The 14,729-nt window shown below is 37.6% G+C and overlaps 1 protein-coding gene across 7 annotated transcripts in view; it reads right to left on the reverse strand.

Annotated features, from left to right (window-relative positions):
• Positions 1-555: 555 nt before the first annotated feature.
• The window catches only part of tbc1d1 (TBC1 (tre-2/USP6, BUB2, cdc16) domain family, member 1), a 63,866-nt gene continuing 49,692 nt past the window's right edge, over positions 556-14,729 (reverse strand). For 4 of the 7 annotated variants that reach the window (XM_016280691.1, XM_016280690.1, XM_016280689.1 and 1 more), the window contains 5 exons: positions 13,538-13,782; positions 11,822-11,981; positions 7,980-8,149; positions 4,271-4,447; positions 556-2,141 (listed from right to left, as the gene is read on the reverse strand). In XM_016280691.1, coding sequence (XP_016136177.1) covers positions 1,929-2,141; positions 4,271-4,447; positions 7,980-8,149; positions 11,822-11,981; positions 13,538-13,782 — 965 coding nt within the window. In that variant the 3' untranslated portion in view covers positions 556-1,928. The remainder of the gene's footprint in view (positions 2,142-4,270; positions 4,448-7,979; positions 8,150-11,821; positions 11,982-13,537; positions 13,783-14,729) is intronic. The other 3 variants (XM_016280695.1, XM_016280696.1, XM_016280694.1) reach the window with 2 other exon arrangements.

The raw sequence follows: 14,729 nt of genomic DNA on the forward strand, positions 1-14,729 counted from the left end.
TGCGCTACTGGATGAATGGGCATAACCCCCCACAGAAATACTCCAAAATCTGCCTGTTACAGCTGCAAAGGGGACCACATCCACATTAATGTCTACTAGATTTAGAATGCAATTAAAGTCCCTATTGGTGTAATGGTCAGGTGTCCCAATTCTGTTGTCCATATATATATATATACATATATATATATATATATATATATATATATATATATATATATATACACATACATACATACATACATACACACACTGTGAACTTGACTTGTTCACTTTAAAGAGCAGAACAGCTCATACAGCTTCCTTAAGTACTGAGACCTAAAGAAATGTATCCAGGTGAAACCAGGTGGAATGTTGTATAATGAAACTTGTAAGTCTGATTCAAGAGAACATCTGACTCAACAGAGCATTACATGGAACTGCTCTTTGGTACAACACACACACACAACCAAAGTGAAACTAACCCTGTATAATCAACTGAACTAACATCAATTGAATTTTTTTTTAATGCATATAATAATTATTATACTCCCAATAAAAACCAATAAAAATAAAGCACTTCATCAAGACTGATGTTTTAACAGTGCACCTGTCTTTCCAACACTGAGAAACACAAATGGAATTCTCCAGAAAAGCACAAGAGGTCAAAGGGTAATGACATACCTTTATGCAAATGATGCAAGGTGATCGGTTTTCTTTGCTCGTTCACACACACCCCTTTCCCAATGTATTTCCATCAGTCAAAATATATCATAGTCAAATACAGAGGTGACAACTCTTGAATGTGCATTTAAAACAGACACTCGTGTACAGTGTACTCAGCCGACACACACACACTTAAGTACCAGACACGTGCGGTTTGTCACAGAAAAAGTCTTGCAATAAAAACATTAAGATCTTTGGTTCATTGAGTACCATATCAACAGCAGTGCAGCCAAGTAGCTAAAATGCCATCACTGGAGACCTCAAAATACAAATTATCCAAAATACACAAACTGGTGGATACTGTCCTCATATGTGAACTTTTGCATTAGTGTGTAATAATGAAAGGGACTGAATGTTGTTTGAATAGTTTTAATGTTATTTCGGGAAAGTGTGAGTGAGGATTTTGTGTTTAAGAGCAAGAGATTTCTTGGTGATCTGAGTAAACCAGCAGCATTCGGTCTCAGTCTCAGATGAAAATAATTATAAAACATTTTTCTGTTTATGGAAATGCACTCAGATTTGAACTCTTTGGTTTCTATTAGAACAGAAGATTGTGCAGGTTTACAGTGTACAGGAGGGTTGTCTTTTTTTAGTTTATATTGCACTGGAATATAATGGTAGATTATATCCACATACATACATGCTCACACACAAACATCACACGAAATAAGAACAGGGTGCAAACAATACGCTGCACAGCAAGAGTGCATTTATCTGTAGCGTGCTGTTCAGTGCTTACTGGGGAATTGTCAATCTGATGTCTGAACGCCAATCAAATCTACCTTAAAGGTATCGTTGGGGTCATTGCCACTGCCAAATCGACAGCAGGGAGCGTAAAAAGGAGTGTCTATTAAAAATGGTGACCCAAAATGTCTCTGTCCAGAAAGTAAACATCAGTCACAAAAGCTGTAATAACCAGAAAGGGTGGCAATCTCAGCTATTCTTTTAAACTGTTTTAATGTTTTGATCTTTTAGGTTGTTTGATCAGTTCTGGCAAGATCTGACTCTAAAGACACTATTTCAGCCCTTCAAGAAAATCTCCATTGAAGGAACGTCAGTGCCCTGAAAACCTACCTGTCCATCTCCACTAAGATAGCTTGTCTAGAGAACGACAGAGCCAGTAGGATGACGACAGAGGTGATGCTTACAGGAGGATCTTGATAGCAGATCAAGTGAAGACAGTTGAGTGTTTATAAAGACTAGACTCTGTATCCTCACTGGCACAGTTACTGGTTGTTGCTTGTGTTGGTGAGGTTTTCCTGGTCAGGGCAGGGGCTGTTTATACCCAGACTGCTGAGGAGATCTCTGAGATTAGATGCAGTCTGCTGCAGCTCTGTCCGTTCCTGTTGGAGAGTCTTTACCTCCGACTGTATCTCCGCCTCTCGATTCACCAGGCCATCCACACGAGTCTCCAGCCATCTGATCTTTGCGTGGGCAACCTGATGGAAGACGATAAGGACTTGTTCACTCCAAGCCAGATGCAATATAAAAAATAAAGTATAAAATATTCAGACAGAAATTCTGCAAGGAAACAATTCACACTGTATATGATGCTGAATTTAAATAACTCGTAACCAAAAATACTAAACAAAAAACAAGCACACATAAACTGGAAAAAAAAGAATGCACCATTTCACTTTGAAATCTTATGTATAAAAAATTCAGGAAGAATATTTGCAAGGAAACTATATACACTATGTCTTATGCTAAATTTAACAGCTGAATAAATAATACTAAAAACACACACACACACACACACACACACACACACAGGAAAAAAAAAACATAGCAATGAAAAACTAAGTTTTGCAGTGCAATATTTTGGACCTTGCATTAAGGAGTTCATAAAGATCCACCATTGTTTATATACATAAAAATAAACATATTTAGGAACAATTTTTGCAAGGAAACTATTTATTTTATGTTTGATGTTCAGTTTAAACAGCTGAATAAATTATACTAAACACAAACTAAAAAGCACACACAAAAAAAGCATTTTTTGCTGAGTGGAGTTTATAAAGATACACCATATCCCTTTGAAATCTTTTTGTTTACATTAAAGGGGTCATGTGATGCAATTTCAATTTTTCCTTTCTCTTTGGAGTGTTACAAACTCTTGGTGCATAAAGAAGATCTGTAAAGTTGCAAAGACTAAAGTCTCAAATTCAAAGAGATATTCTTTATAAAAGTTAAGAGTCAGCCACACCTACCTAAAACAGCTCGTTCTATCACGCCCCCACATCACTATGTGGGAAGATTTGCATAACGCCGCCTAAATGTTCACGCAAAGAAAGAAGGCGTAACTTTTATTCTCGCTGTAGTTTTGTTGTTGCCGCCGTCATGTCGTAAAGACGCCGTGTGCTTTGTTGTGAAAGCAAAACTACTTTGTTTGGTCTTCCAAAAGAGGACGATATCTGCTTCATCATGCCTGGAGCTGATCCGTGCTGGTTGCTGAGGAAATACTACAACTTTGCGCTGTCGATCGCCGGATCGGCTTTCACCGTGAAAGAAGCAGAGGTTAGCCCAGAGGCGTCACATGTGGTTGCCGCAAGCCCTCCGGACGCTCCTTCGTCGAAATCGCCGGCCGCGCCTTTCTCAAGCCCACCCGCCTATGCTCACTCTAACCCTCCGGCCGTTCCTCATGCTAGCCCCTGACCTCTGCTCATTCTTAACCCTCCGGCCGTTCCTCACGCTAGCCCCCGGCCTCTGCTCACTCTAGGCCGCCGTGTGTGACGCTGTTTCGTTGTGAAAGTGAAACTACTTTGTTTGGTCTTCCAAAAATGGACACGACTAGATTGGTTAAGTTGTATTTACAACACTGTTCCAGAACACTTCAACCCAAATATTCAGATGTGTCCAGCACATTTTATGGAGGACCGTTTCCTGATCCTGGTAGAGTAGACTACAATGCCGGCTGTTCTGACTCTCAGACTGTAAGTACGTTTTTTATATTTAAAGAGTTTTTATATTTTAAATATTTAAAGCAAGTTTTTTGGGCAGTGTAGAGTAGGGCTTGTTGTTTGTCATTTCTCTGATCACAAATGCAGACATGGTTTTTTGTTTACGCGGCGCGATGCAACGCAACGCGTAAAAAGACAGTATAAGTCATTATAATACATAATTATGTCCCCATTGGATGCAACGAATGCCTCGTTTCTAATGGGTTTTCATGTTTTTGAATCATCACTCCGGCCTGACAGGGCATCATCACAATATGGTGAGGGGCGTAACATTTCCGTCTCACGCTTGAGGTATTCGGCCAATCACAACGCACTGGATAGCTGGCCAATCACAGCACACCTCGCTTTTTCAGACCGATGAGCTTTGTAAAAATTGACGCGTTCCAAAGAAGGGCGGGGCATAGAGGAGAAACAATAATGTACAGTATGTTGAAAATAAAATGTGTTTTTTTTAACCTTAAACCGACACATTTCATTACACCAAATACATTTTAGCAGCATCATATGACCCCTTTAACTCTGAAAATTCTAATACCGAGTGAATAAGCCTTTAATCTACATAAAAGGCAAACATATAAAAGGAGTCTGCTTGTATTAGGATGAGCCACCTGAAGTTCCTCTAAGAGGTCTAAGTTTTGCTGTCGGAGGCTTCCATTGGTCTTCTCCAACTGGGCCACCCGCTGTGATTGGCTGAGAGTGGAGGGACCATCCAAGAGCTCGTCCTGAAGAACATGATATTCCACCTCATAGGCCTGCAGCTGTTTACTGATATCCATCTCAGACACCTACACAGAGACATGTACAAATATACAAGATGAGAATGTCAAAGCTGGGCAAGTCAAAGCATGTTTCTTTGTGCATACGAACTTCAGTTTGCAAGATTGGGGTGGGCTGAAAAAACTCTACTGATCATCATCCAGCATCCAAAAACAAGAAAACGAAAACATATGCCCTTTGTGTGTGTGCATTCTTCACAACTTGTGTCTTGTTTTATAGTGTCATAAGCATACACACACACTTCTCTCTGTATAGAATAGTTTCTTTTCTTCTTTTAAGAAAAAAGATGAGAAATTTGTACTGCAGCAAAAGCTGCATAATAAAAAATAAAGTGTAACATTTAAAAATATTCTAATTTCATATTGTCCTATAAGTTGTCACAATAAGTGATAGTACACATAAAACATAAAATTAATCGAATAACAGCGTAAATTTCAGTATGTTCCTCACACAGTAATCATATGTTTTGCAAGACTTATAATTTAGCACACAAGTCACATTAACCACTTCACAGTGCTTTTGAAGTGTTTTAGGAGCTTGGATTTTAATTTGTGTGTGTCTACTCTAAAATGTATTTACCAATCCCTTTACAAAGTACCAAAAAAAAAATGTAAAAATGTGTTCCTTTAGCCATTTCTCTATACCAAAATATCTTTTGGTTTGTTTCTCTTTTGTACTTCTCCCAAAAGTATTTGCTTATTGACTCTCCTTGCTGGGATAAGAGCTAAAGAGATATTTGGCTATAATTACAGTGGGTATAGAAAAAACCACCATGTCAGAAAAAATAAAAAAACAGAATCACTGAGTTGGAAAAAGGGTCACCACCTTGTGTCAGTATTTTGTTGCACCACCTTTTGCTTTAATTACCAGCCTTCAGTCTGTTAGGATTTGTCTCTACTAACTTTGCACATCTAGACTTTGCAATATTTGCCCACTCTTCTTTGCAGAACTGCTCAAGTTAAGTTAAATTTGATGGTGAGCGTTGAGCGATGGTGCAGTCTCCAAATCATTCCACAGATTTTCAGTGGGGTTTAAGTCTGGGCTCTGACTAAGCCATGCAAGGACATTCACCTTTTTCTCCTTCAACCACTGTGTGCTCAGTTCTGCTGTGTGCTTTGGGTCATTGCCATGTTGGAAGGTAAATCTTCTTCCCACTGACAACTTTCTGGCAAAGGGCAGCAGATTTTCCTCAAGAATTTGACGGTATTTTGTCCCATCCATTTTTCCTTCTATCCTGACAAGTGCTCCAGTCCCTGCTGCAGAGAAACACCCCCATAACAGGATATCACCACATCCATGCTTTATTGTAGGAATGCTGTTATTTGGATGGTGAGCTGTACTGGATTTCCATCAGACATATCGTTTGGTGTTGAGGCCAAATAATTACATTTTAGTCTCATCTGCCTCAGAATCTTCAAGGTGCGTTTTGGCAAAGCTCAGTCTTGACTGCATGTGGCCATTCTTGAGGAATGGCTTTTTTTCTTGCAACCCTCCCATACAAGCCACATTTGTGGAGAATTTGTGATATTGTTATCACATGCACTCAATGTGACCACTCTTTGTCATAAATTCCTGCAACTGCTTGATAGTTACTGTGGGTCTCTTGGTCGCCTCTCTTACCCATTTTCCACTAGCATGAACCGGGTGCTAGTTCAGAGCCAGTGCTTTTGCCAGTTTGGAGTTGGCTCAACTGGCGAGCCTTCTAAGAACCGGTTTGCCTTTCCAAGTACTAGAGAGCCACCACAGAGCCAGGTCTTTTCCGGTAACGTTAGCATGGCAACGCCAAACACAACAGGCTTGTTCGAGATGCATCGCACCATGCAGACCTATCGGCACACGACACCAAAGCATCGTGAAAGCGATCCAAAAGCATATAGAGAGTCGTCTGCTTTCCAATCATTCCCGCGGCACCCCGATGCCACACACCGACCAGTCTGCGCAGCGCCGATGCATCCTGAACAAGCCTAAACACACCATCAACAATGGCAGACGTTGCATTGTTATTGGTGTTCATGGCTTTGCGAACCTACATCGGCATCCAAACACTGCAAATCCAACGTGTTCGTGTTTAGCTGCTATTTCAAAAATGGCGGTCAAAAATGTCTGTTCTTCTTGTTGGTCATGGTAACCCCGCCACCCAGCCCCTGACGCAAGCGGTTCTTACTTCTAGACCAGCAATGTTTTGGTGCTACTTACGAACCACTTTTCCTGGTTCGGAGCTGGTGCTTTGGGTGTCGAAAGACAAAGAACCGATTTGAAACTAGGCTCTGGCTCCGAACCAGCACTCAAACTGCCTTGGTGGAAAAGGGGTATCTGATCGGTTTCCTCCTGGCTCTTTCATCCAGTTTGGAGCGACGTCCTGATCCAGGGAGGGTCTGTGTTTTACCAAATACCTTCCACTACTTAATAATAGACTTCACTGAGCTTCTAGGCATTGAAAAAGCCTTTTAATTTTTTTGTATCCATCTCCTGACTTGTGCCGGTCCATAACTTTATCCCAGAGGTCTTTTGACAGTCCCTTGCCACCCATAGTTGACTGTTTGCTTCAGTTGCACGACCAAGGACTGAAATGCTCCAGGAAAGCTCTTTTCACGCTGAGCTAATCAAAATGAGCACAGCTGATCACAGTTGAAAGTCAAATGTGCCATTGAGAAAGTGATTAGCTACACCTGATTGAGTTTACAAGCCATTTTTAGGAGGGGGATGATCTTTTTCCAACTTTCTTTTCTATGCCCACTGTATTGCACTTGTATGGAAGCCCGTTTTCGCTACTGAATAAAAAACAATTTTACTCACAATTGCAAGTTTATATCTTGTAGTTCTGACTTTTTTCCTCAGAATTCTAAATTATTTTCTCAGAATTGTAAAACTTCACAATTCTGACTTTATAACTCGGAATTGTGTTATAAAGTCAGAATTGCAAGATATAAACTCACATTCTGAGAAAAAGTCAGAATTGCGAGATTATAAATTTAGTCAGAATAAAGTCAGAATTGTGAATAAAATCAATAAAAGTCGCAATTACCTTTTTTATTGTTATTCAGTGGTGGAGACAAGCTTCCATACACTTGTTCTTGCTGTTACTCTTGCTTTATTTCATTTATTTTCTTGCTGCTGAATCTATTAATTGTACATGGTTGGGCATTATTTAAAATATTCAAGAGAACTTGTGGTGAATTTCTTGCATGAAACCCTTTTCATCGTTTCAGACATAAAACACACACATGCACAGACACACACTGAGCAACACCCATACTTTACTAACTCCATCTATTATTTGTGCCGAGTTCATGATGAAACTAGTACTTATGAAAACCACATATGAAGATGAACACAAGACACACCCGAGCATGAGTACATGTTGATTGTGTAGGGAAAGATACACATATATTGCTGTTACCACAAAAGCACAAATAGAATCCACACCCAAATGTGTCACTGCCTTGACACTCAGCACAAGTGAAAGTGCGTATGTGCATATGCGAATCGGATTTGCAGGTATGGTGCAGGCATGCACACTAACACTGATATATTTATTACCTGATTTATTGTTTTTTCCATTTGCACAAGGCCGAGATTGGGTAAGGTTGTTTTGATGAACTCCACAATTGACTCAAGATTGTCTTGCTGGAGAATCAGTGGCTTGTGGCTACCAAGAAGACTCAAAGCCACCTTGAAGATGACCTCCGATCCCTGAAGGAACAGCATGTCTGGAAGATATAAAATCAATAAATACTTTTCAGTTTCCATCAAGGAATCCATTTTGAAGATACCCCAGTCGCAGAAAGAATATTTGATTACAATATTGCATAGTGATATAATACAAATATAATTTATGTTCACAAATTAAGTTCAGTGGTCTATTAGCATCATGCCTGATAACAAATCAATTATGGATAAACCGATAATAAAATTCTGGCAGATAACAATAAAATGATAATTATTTCATGTTATGCCATATAACCAATAAATAAACAATATTCAAATTCTTTAAAATTTTGTCTAAATAAATAAAATAATATAAAATCAATCATTTAAATTGCTTTAGAGATTTTGTTCAATTATGATTTTATTACATTATTTATTTTATTAAATTAATTGTTTTTATAAAATAACATAACTAAGAAGCATTAGAGGGCAAAGTTTATCTAAATGTAAAAATACGGTAAAATTAATATTACACATCCAATATGCATAGGGTGATTTTTTTGTCTCAAAATCATGCATTAAAATATTTGAATGCACACCAAGTTGTGGATTATGTTTAATAAATAATAATAAAAATAATATTAAATAATATGAATATTAAAAAGTATTAAATGTCCAATATGCATTAAAATAACAATATATATATATATATATATATTTTAAAAATACAATTTCAACAATGAGAAAAATAGCAGAAATAAATCTGCAATTGAAAATCCCCAGCAGAATTGTTGAGAGTTGTGTCTTTGCACATGCACGTACATTTACAAACAAAGATAAAAGATTGTCAATAGAAATGTGTATGTGTGTAAGTCAGTGTAAAATGAGATGGTTCAAGATGGTACAAGATAGTTCGAGCGATTACACTTGGAAAAAGATGAGAGTGTGTGTGTCACAAGGTCAATGACATTCACCCTTATAATCACACCACACACACACACACAGAGTCACGGAACTGTGATTAAGCAAAACAAAGTTAGCGCCAGTTGTTAGGCATCAGTGATTCTGATTACCATGCATAATTTACTTTAGTATGCGCATAGGAGATAAAGTGAGATGCAAAAGAAGGATAAAGAGAAGCAGAGGATTTTGCATTCTGAAATTATAAATGGCGAAGGACAAATTGTTAATTGAAACCTTATCAGAATTTTTTTTCAGCAACATATCACAGGGATGAATACACACACACACACACACACACACACACACACACACACACACAAACCATTTCTATATTTACTGTCTGCAATTAGAAAAGGTTGTAGCGCCAAACACTCTTCCAAAAATCCAGTAGGCAAATAGCATAAGGTGCGTAGATCCAAAATATACAATAATATAGAGATGAAAGAGATCTGCACTTCTCCAAATTCAGCCAAAAAGGCTTATAAATGTGCACATTTGCACTTTTTTGCACATATTTTTGTGGTCTGATCAATAAATGTAATAAGCCTTTTTGGCTGAATTTGTACGAGTGCGGATCTCTTTCATCTCTATATTATTATATTTACTGAGTGAAAATTATTTAATTTGTACTACCACCTCCTTTTTCATTCATTTTACTGGCTGCCAGTCACTTTAGTACTCTACATTATATAATATTATTATATTATTTATTCATATTTTGAATATTCCATATTTGGAATTTCAGTTTTCAATTTAAATTTAGTTTAAGTTTTAGTAATTTTTAGGGCTGTTAACATTTAACGCGTTAATGCATGTGATTAATCCAAAAATCCTTAATTATTAACGCAAAATTACTGAAGCACAATTTCTATTCTAAACCTTTTACCCGATTTCACCTCTCTGTTTGCGATCAGATCATTTTAAGGTGTTAAACTCTGTTTAAAGTTTTCAGTCCAATAATCCAGTAAGTGAATGCATTCAAACAATCAGTCCAAAACAGTGCTAATGTAAATAAAGTGCGTTTTCAGTGAATTATTCATCGAGCTCGGTCATATTCTGTGTGAAATACAGACTGAACGGAACGTCTAAACATCCCACCACTGTATGATACGCAAACTAAGTTTTCTCGGCTGGATAAAGCAAACCAGCTTCTCTCTAGTAAAGTGTTGAATGTCAAGGATTGCAATCAAGGTAAAGTCGAGTCTGCGTGAGTCTGATATATTGATGAACAAACAAACCGTGTATGAGTGCCACAGATCATACATTGTATTTATGCACAGACACATTTCAGTACATTCACGTTGTTTCCACACACATTCAGGATAATATTTTGATTTGTCCTCATGTGTATGTTGCTGTGTTTAGTCATTCTGAATGGATCCGTGTACTGTAGTAGGTATATGCAGTCAGCTCAAGATGGTTGGTTTAGGGGTATTTTGGCATTTCCATGTGGTCCTGTTCGGTATCGCAACTTGGCTTCTCTACTGTACACATACTATACACTATGAATTCTGAAAAGTTTTTTCAGGAATTTTATTTATTTTAATGTGTGCTTTGGTGTGCACAAATGTATCAGTTATATGGTCTTCTTAAATCACTTGGTTCTTTAGTGTCCTTCTGGAGTCTACAAATGTCCTTTTTTGAAAAGACATCTAAATTTATCTTGAAATAAGCTTGCAGAAAATACAGTTTTGCAAGAATCCCGATTAATCACACAAAAAGGGTATGATTAATCCAATTAAAAAGTTTAATCGATTGACAGCACTAGTAATTTTGTTATGCGCTCTTGTCATTTTTATTAGTGTTTACTAATATTTACACTCAGCTTTATTTTTGTTTCAGTTTTAGTCATTTTATTTCAGTTAGTTGCCAAGGCATCATATCTGATTTTTGTTTAAATTTTTTAAGTTTACGTTTGACATCTAATATTTATATTTTATTTCAGCTTTCTTTTCATCATTAAGCTTATAAAAGTAACAGCACATCTCTCATTATTAATTCTGCATGATTTATGGTATCATCTATGTCTCTAGTAAGGTGCAGGGCGAATTACACGCGAAATACTTAGGGTTAGGGGTTTTAAGAAAGAATGTGCATTAGCAGGTGCAACTTAGAAGACACAAATAACTAAAAAAGTTAAAAACCCAGGTGCAAAAATTATTCCCCAACCTGTAAAACCGCCCATCAAGATGAAAACTGGTGCCAACTTGCAACATTTCATTAATATCTCTCTGCAGACAGGGTGTGTCTGTATACGTGCAGATATGTGTGCACCTGACTGTATATGGTAACGACAAAAGAAAGAGAATGCGCTGTTATGTGTGTGTTCCACAGTATCCTTCCAGACAAGAATGTCAAACATGTAGGCCATCTTCATAAACACTTCTGAGGAAATTAAGAAAATGGCAATCCATCACTATCTACCACACTGGCATCTGATTGGCCCGTTGATATCTCCTAACATGGTTTCATTTTGAACTTTTTAGTTCAGTAGAAGATGCTTTTAATCTGTGGCTGGTGTGGCTTAGTGGTTAAACCTCAGAGCTGGTAACAAAACCCAAGGATTGTAGGTTGTACACAATTCAAGAGCTACGACTATTGTGCCCTTGAGCAAGGAGCTTGTCCAAAGGGACTGTCCCTGCTTTAAATAAATGTGTCTGTTAAATGCATAATTATAAAAAGCAATGTGGTAATGGGCAATCTGAGGAACTTATTTTGATTGGGAAAGTGTGTGTGAGTATTAAAGTGTGCATGAGGGTGTGTGCACTTACCAAACACTCGTGCCACAAATCCAAGCGGGAAGTGTGAGGCAAAAGCGGTGAGGAACCAGGGAGCGGCATAGAGACTGGGGCCGATCTCATACTGCTCCAGATGAGTGTAGAGCTCCCTGTGATAGTCATGCAGCAGACGAGACAACTGATACATCTGAATCTGAGAAAGAAAGAAGAGAAAAACTGTTACTGACAATATCAGTCAGTAGAATACAAAATTTGCTAACTAAACTTGCTAATCAATTAATTAAAATGTATATACACAAAGACAATCTCTCTCATCTTATGAACATTAAAGGGATCGTCCACTTTCCTGCAGATATTAGCTCCAACCTGAATTAAAGGGATAGTTCACCCAAAAATGAAAATTCTGTCATTAATTAATCACCCTCATGTTGCTCGAAACCCGCAAGACCTTCGTTCATCTTCGGAACACAATTTAAGATATTTTTGATTAAATATGTGTGGTGGCGCTGACCCAGATTCGGAGTAATGACGTCATTGTTGTGAACGCGTGTCCACAAGTGACGCAGTAGAGACGAAAATGTGGAATAAAGTCGTTATTTTTGTTTCTTTGCGCAAAAAAGTATTCTCGTAGCTTCGTAACTTTACAGTTGAACCACTGATGTCACACGGACTACTTTGTCGATCATCTTGGTACTTTTCTGGACCTTAAACGTGGTAGTTACCTTGTGGTCTATGGGAGGGTCAGAAAGCCCTCAGATTTCATCAAAAATATCTTAAATTGTGTTCCAAAGATGAATAAAGGTCTTATGGGTTTGGAACAACACGAGGGTGAGTAATTAATGACAGTATATTCATTTTTGGGTGAACTAACCCTTTAAACATACCTACCTGCAACTTTGTAGTAATCCTGAAGACCTTGATTAGCTTGTTCAGGTGAATTTGATTAGGGTTGAAGATAAACTCTGCAGGAAAATGGATCTCGAGGTCCAGAGTTGAGAAACCCTGGCCTACAGTTATGGATCAAATTCTTCACGCATGCTTCGCTGTAGAATGTTTCTTGCTTGATTTGTCTCAGGGCTGTCAAAGCGTACGCATAACACATGTGATAAATTGTGTTTAACTGTTTTATTTAAATGCAGTTTAAAGGAACACAATGCATTACTGATCAGGAAGTGAACTGCAAAAAAATCAATCAATCAATAATGAGATCACACTTAAGTTTTCATGTAATACAAAATCTTTCCCATAAACTGCATACAGATGAGTTATGACTGAAATTGAGTTTATAGAACAATGAACTGTACTCAGACATGTTTGTCTCAACTATGCTCAGATTCAGAGAAAACACATTTGGATGGACAATCCAACAAACATTTTTTCTCATTTTCCATTTTGGTTTTGTAGGGCAGAATATGTGGCCACATTAAAATTAGAATACATTCATAATTTTCCATTTTAAATATAATTAAAAATGTAATTTATTCCTGTGATGGCAAAGATACATTTTCAGCAGCCATTATTCCAGTCATCACATGATCCTTCAGAAATCTTCAAGAAACATTTCTTATTATCATCAATGTTGACAACAGCTGCTTAAAAAGTGCTGCTTAATATTTTTGTGGGAACATTTTTAGGAATTTTAAATAGAAATCTTTTGCAAAAGCACTACTGAGGTGTAAAATATTAGGTGTGAAAAAAACTACTGTATGATGTCATATACTGTATGAGACAATGTCAATGTTACTGTACCTGCAGTATGATCATATCGGGCCTGTACTGTTTCCGCAGCCCCATGTCGTACATAAGGAATCTGAGCATGTGGAATGCGTCCTCCTCACTCATATGAAGTAGCAACACGCCGGCCACAAAACTCAAGCCCTGGCAGTAACCCACCTCTGGGTCCAGCAGAGAATATGCCTTCAGTAGATTATAGAGAGAAAGCTGGCCAGCACCCAGCTGAGCGCTGAAATACGGATGAGTGGGAAATGTACGTCCTGGGAGAGGAAGAAGAATAATCATTCAAGTATTCTTTTTTTTTCTTCAGTGCAGTTTGAGTAAAACAATGCTGCTGTTGTTGTTGATGTTGGCAGAGACACATATGACCCCCCTTCTTTCGGCTCAATCTCCTCCTCTAGTGTTCACACTCATTCAGAGGGTTACTCTCATGTGTGTGCGCCACATGTAGAAAGAAAGAACTGACCGGAGGAAAGAACAGGGCTCATATATTTGACACGGTCTCATCAACCAAAGTCTGGTGCTGGTTTTCAACTTTTGAGGCACATCTACGGTATATGCTTATACTCCCACAATGCTTCTCTCATGTAGGTTTATACAGAGGCCAAGTATCTGGATACTTAAGTCACACTACAGTGTTTGAATTTCATTGCATTACACATAAATATCAAACTATGTGGAATCTGCAAACAACTGATGCAAGACTTTTTCCCCAGAACTAACTTCACTTTTACTATATATATATATATATATTTTTTAGTAATTCCTTTTACAGAGTTGGCTGGTTGATGTTTTAATGCCATGCCAGCTTCCTTGGTTATTTTCATGGCAAGCAACAAGTTAAAATAATTTAAAAGAGCAAGTTAAAAACATGTATAAGGTTTTTAAAGTTTGCTTTAGATAAAAGCTCTAAGATTAAGTCAGGTTTACTCAGTTAAAGATTTCTTCAAAACTATTTTTGGAGTAATATAATTTCCAAAGTGAACTTAAACTAGCACAATTTAAAAAAAAATTATAATAATTTTAAAAGATACTGGACACTGGCATGAAGACCGGTGTATATCGGACGAATATCAGTGGATCTTTCTTTGTTATTGCTTGATTCTGAAATGTCCAATTTGGCACTGTGTATCCATGATCTATTCCCATCAATTATTGAAAATAAAGATGCAACTTTAACCAACAATCGGGTTAATTTCATACAGTT

The sequence above is a fragment of the Sinocyclocheilus grahami genome, unplaced genomic scaffold (assembly GCF_001515645.1).
Source record: "Sinocyclocheilus grahami isolate Dianchi unplaced genomic scaffold, SAMN03320097.WGS_v1.1 scaffold143.1, whole genome shotgun sequence".
Classification (NCBI taxonomy): domain Eukaryota; kingdom Metazoa; phylum Chordata; class Actinopteri; order Cypriniformes; family Cyprinidae; genus Sinocyclocheilus; species Sinocyclocheilus grahami.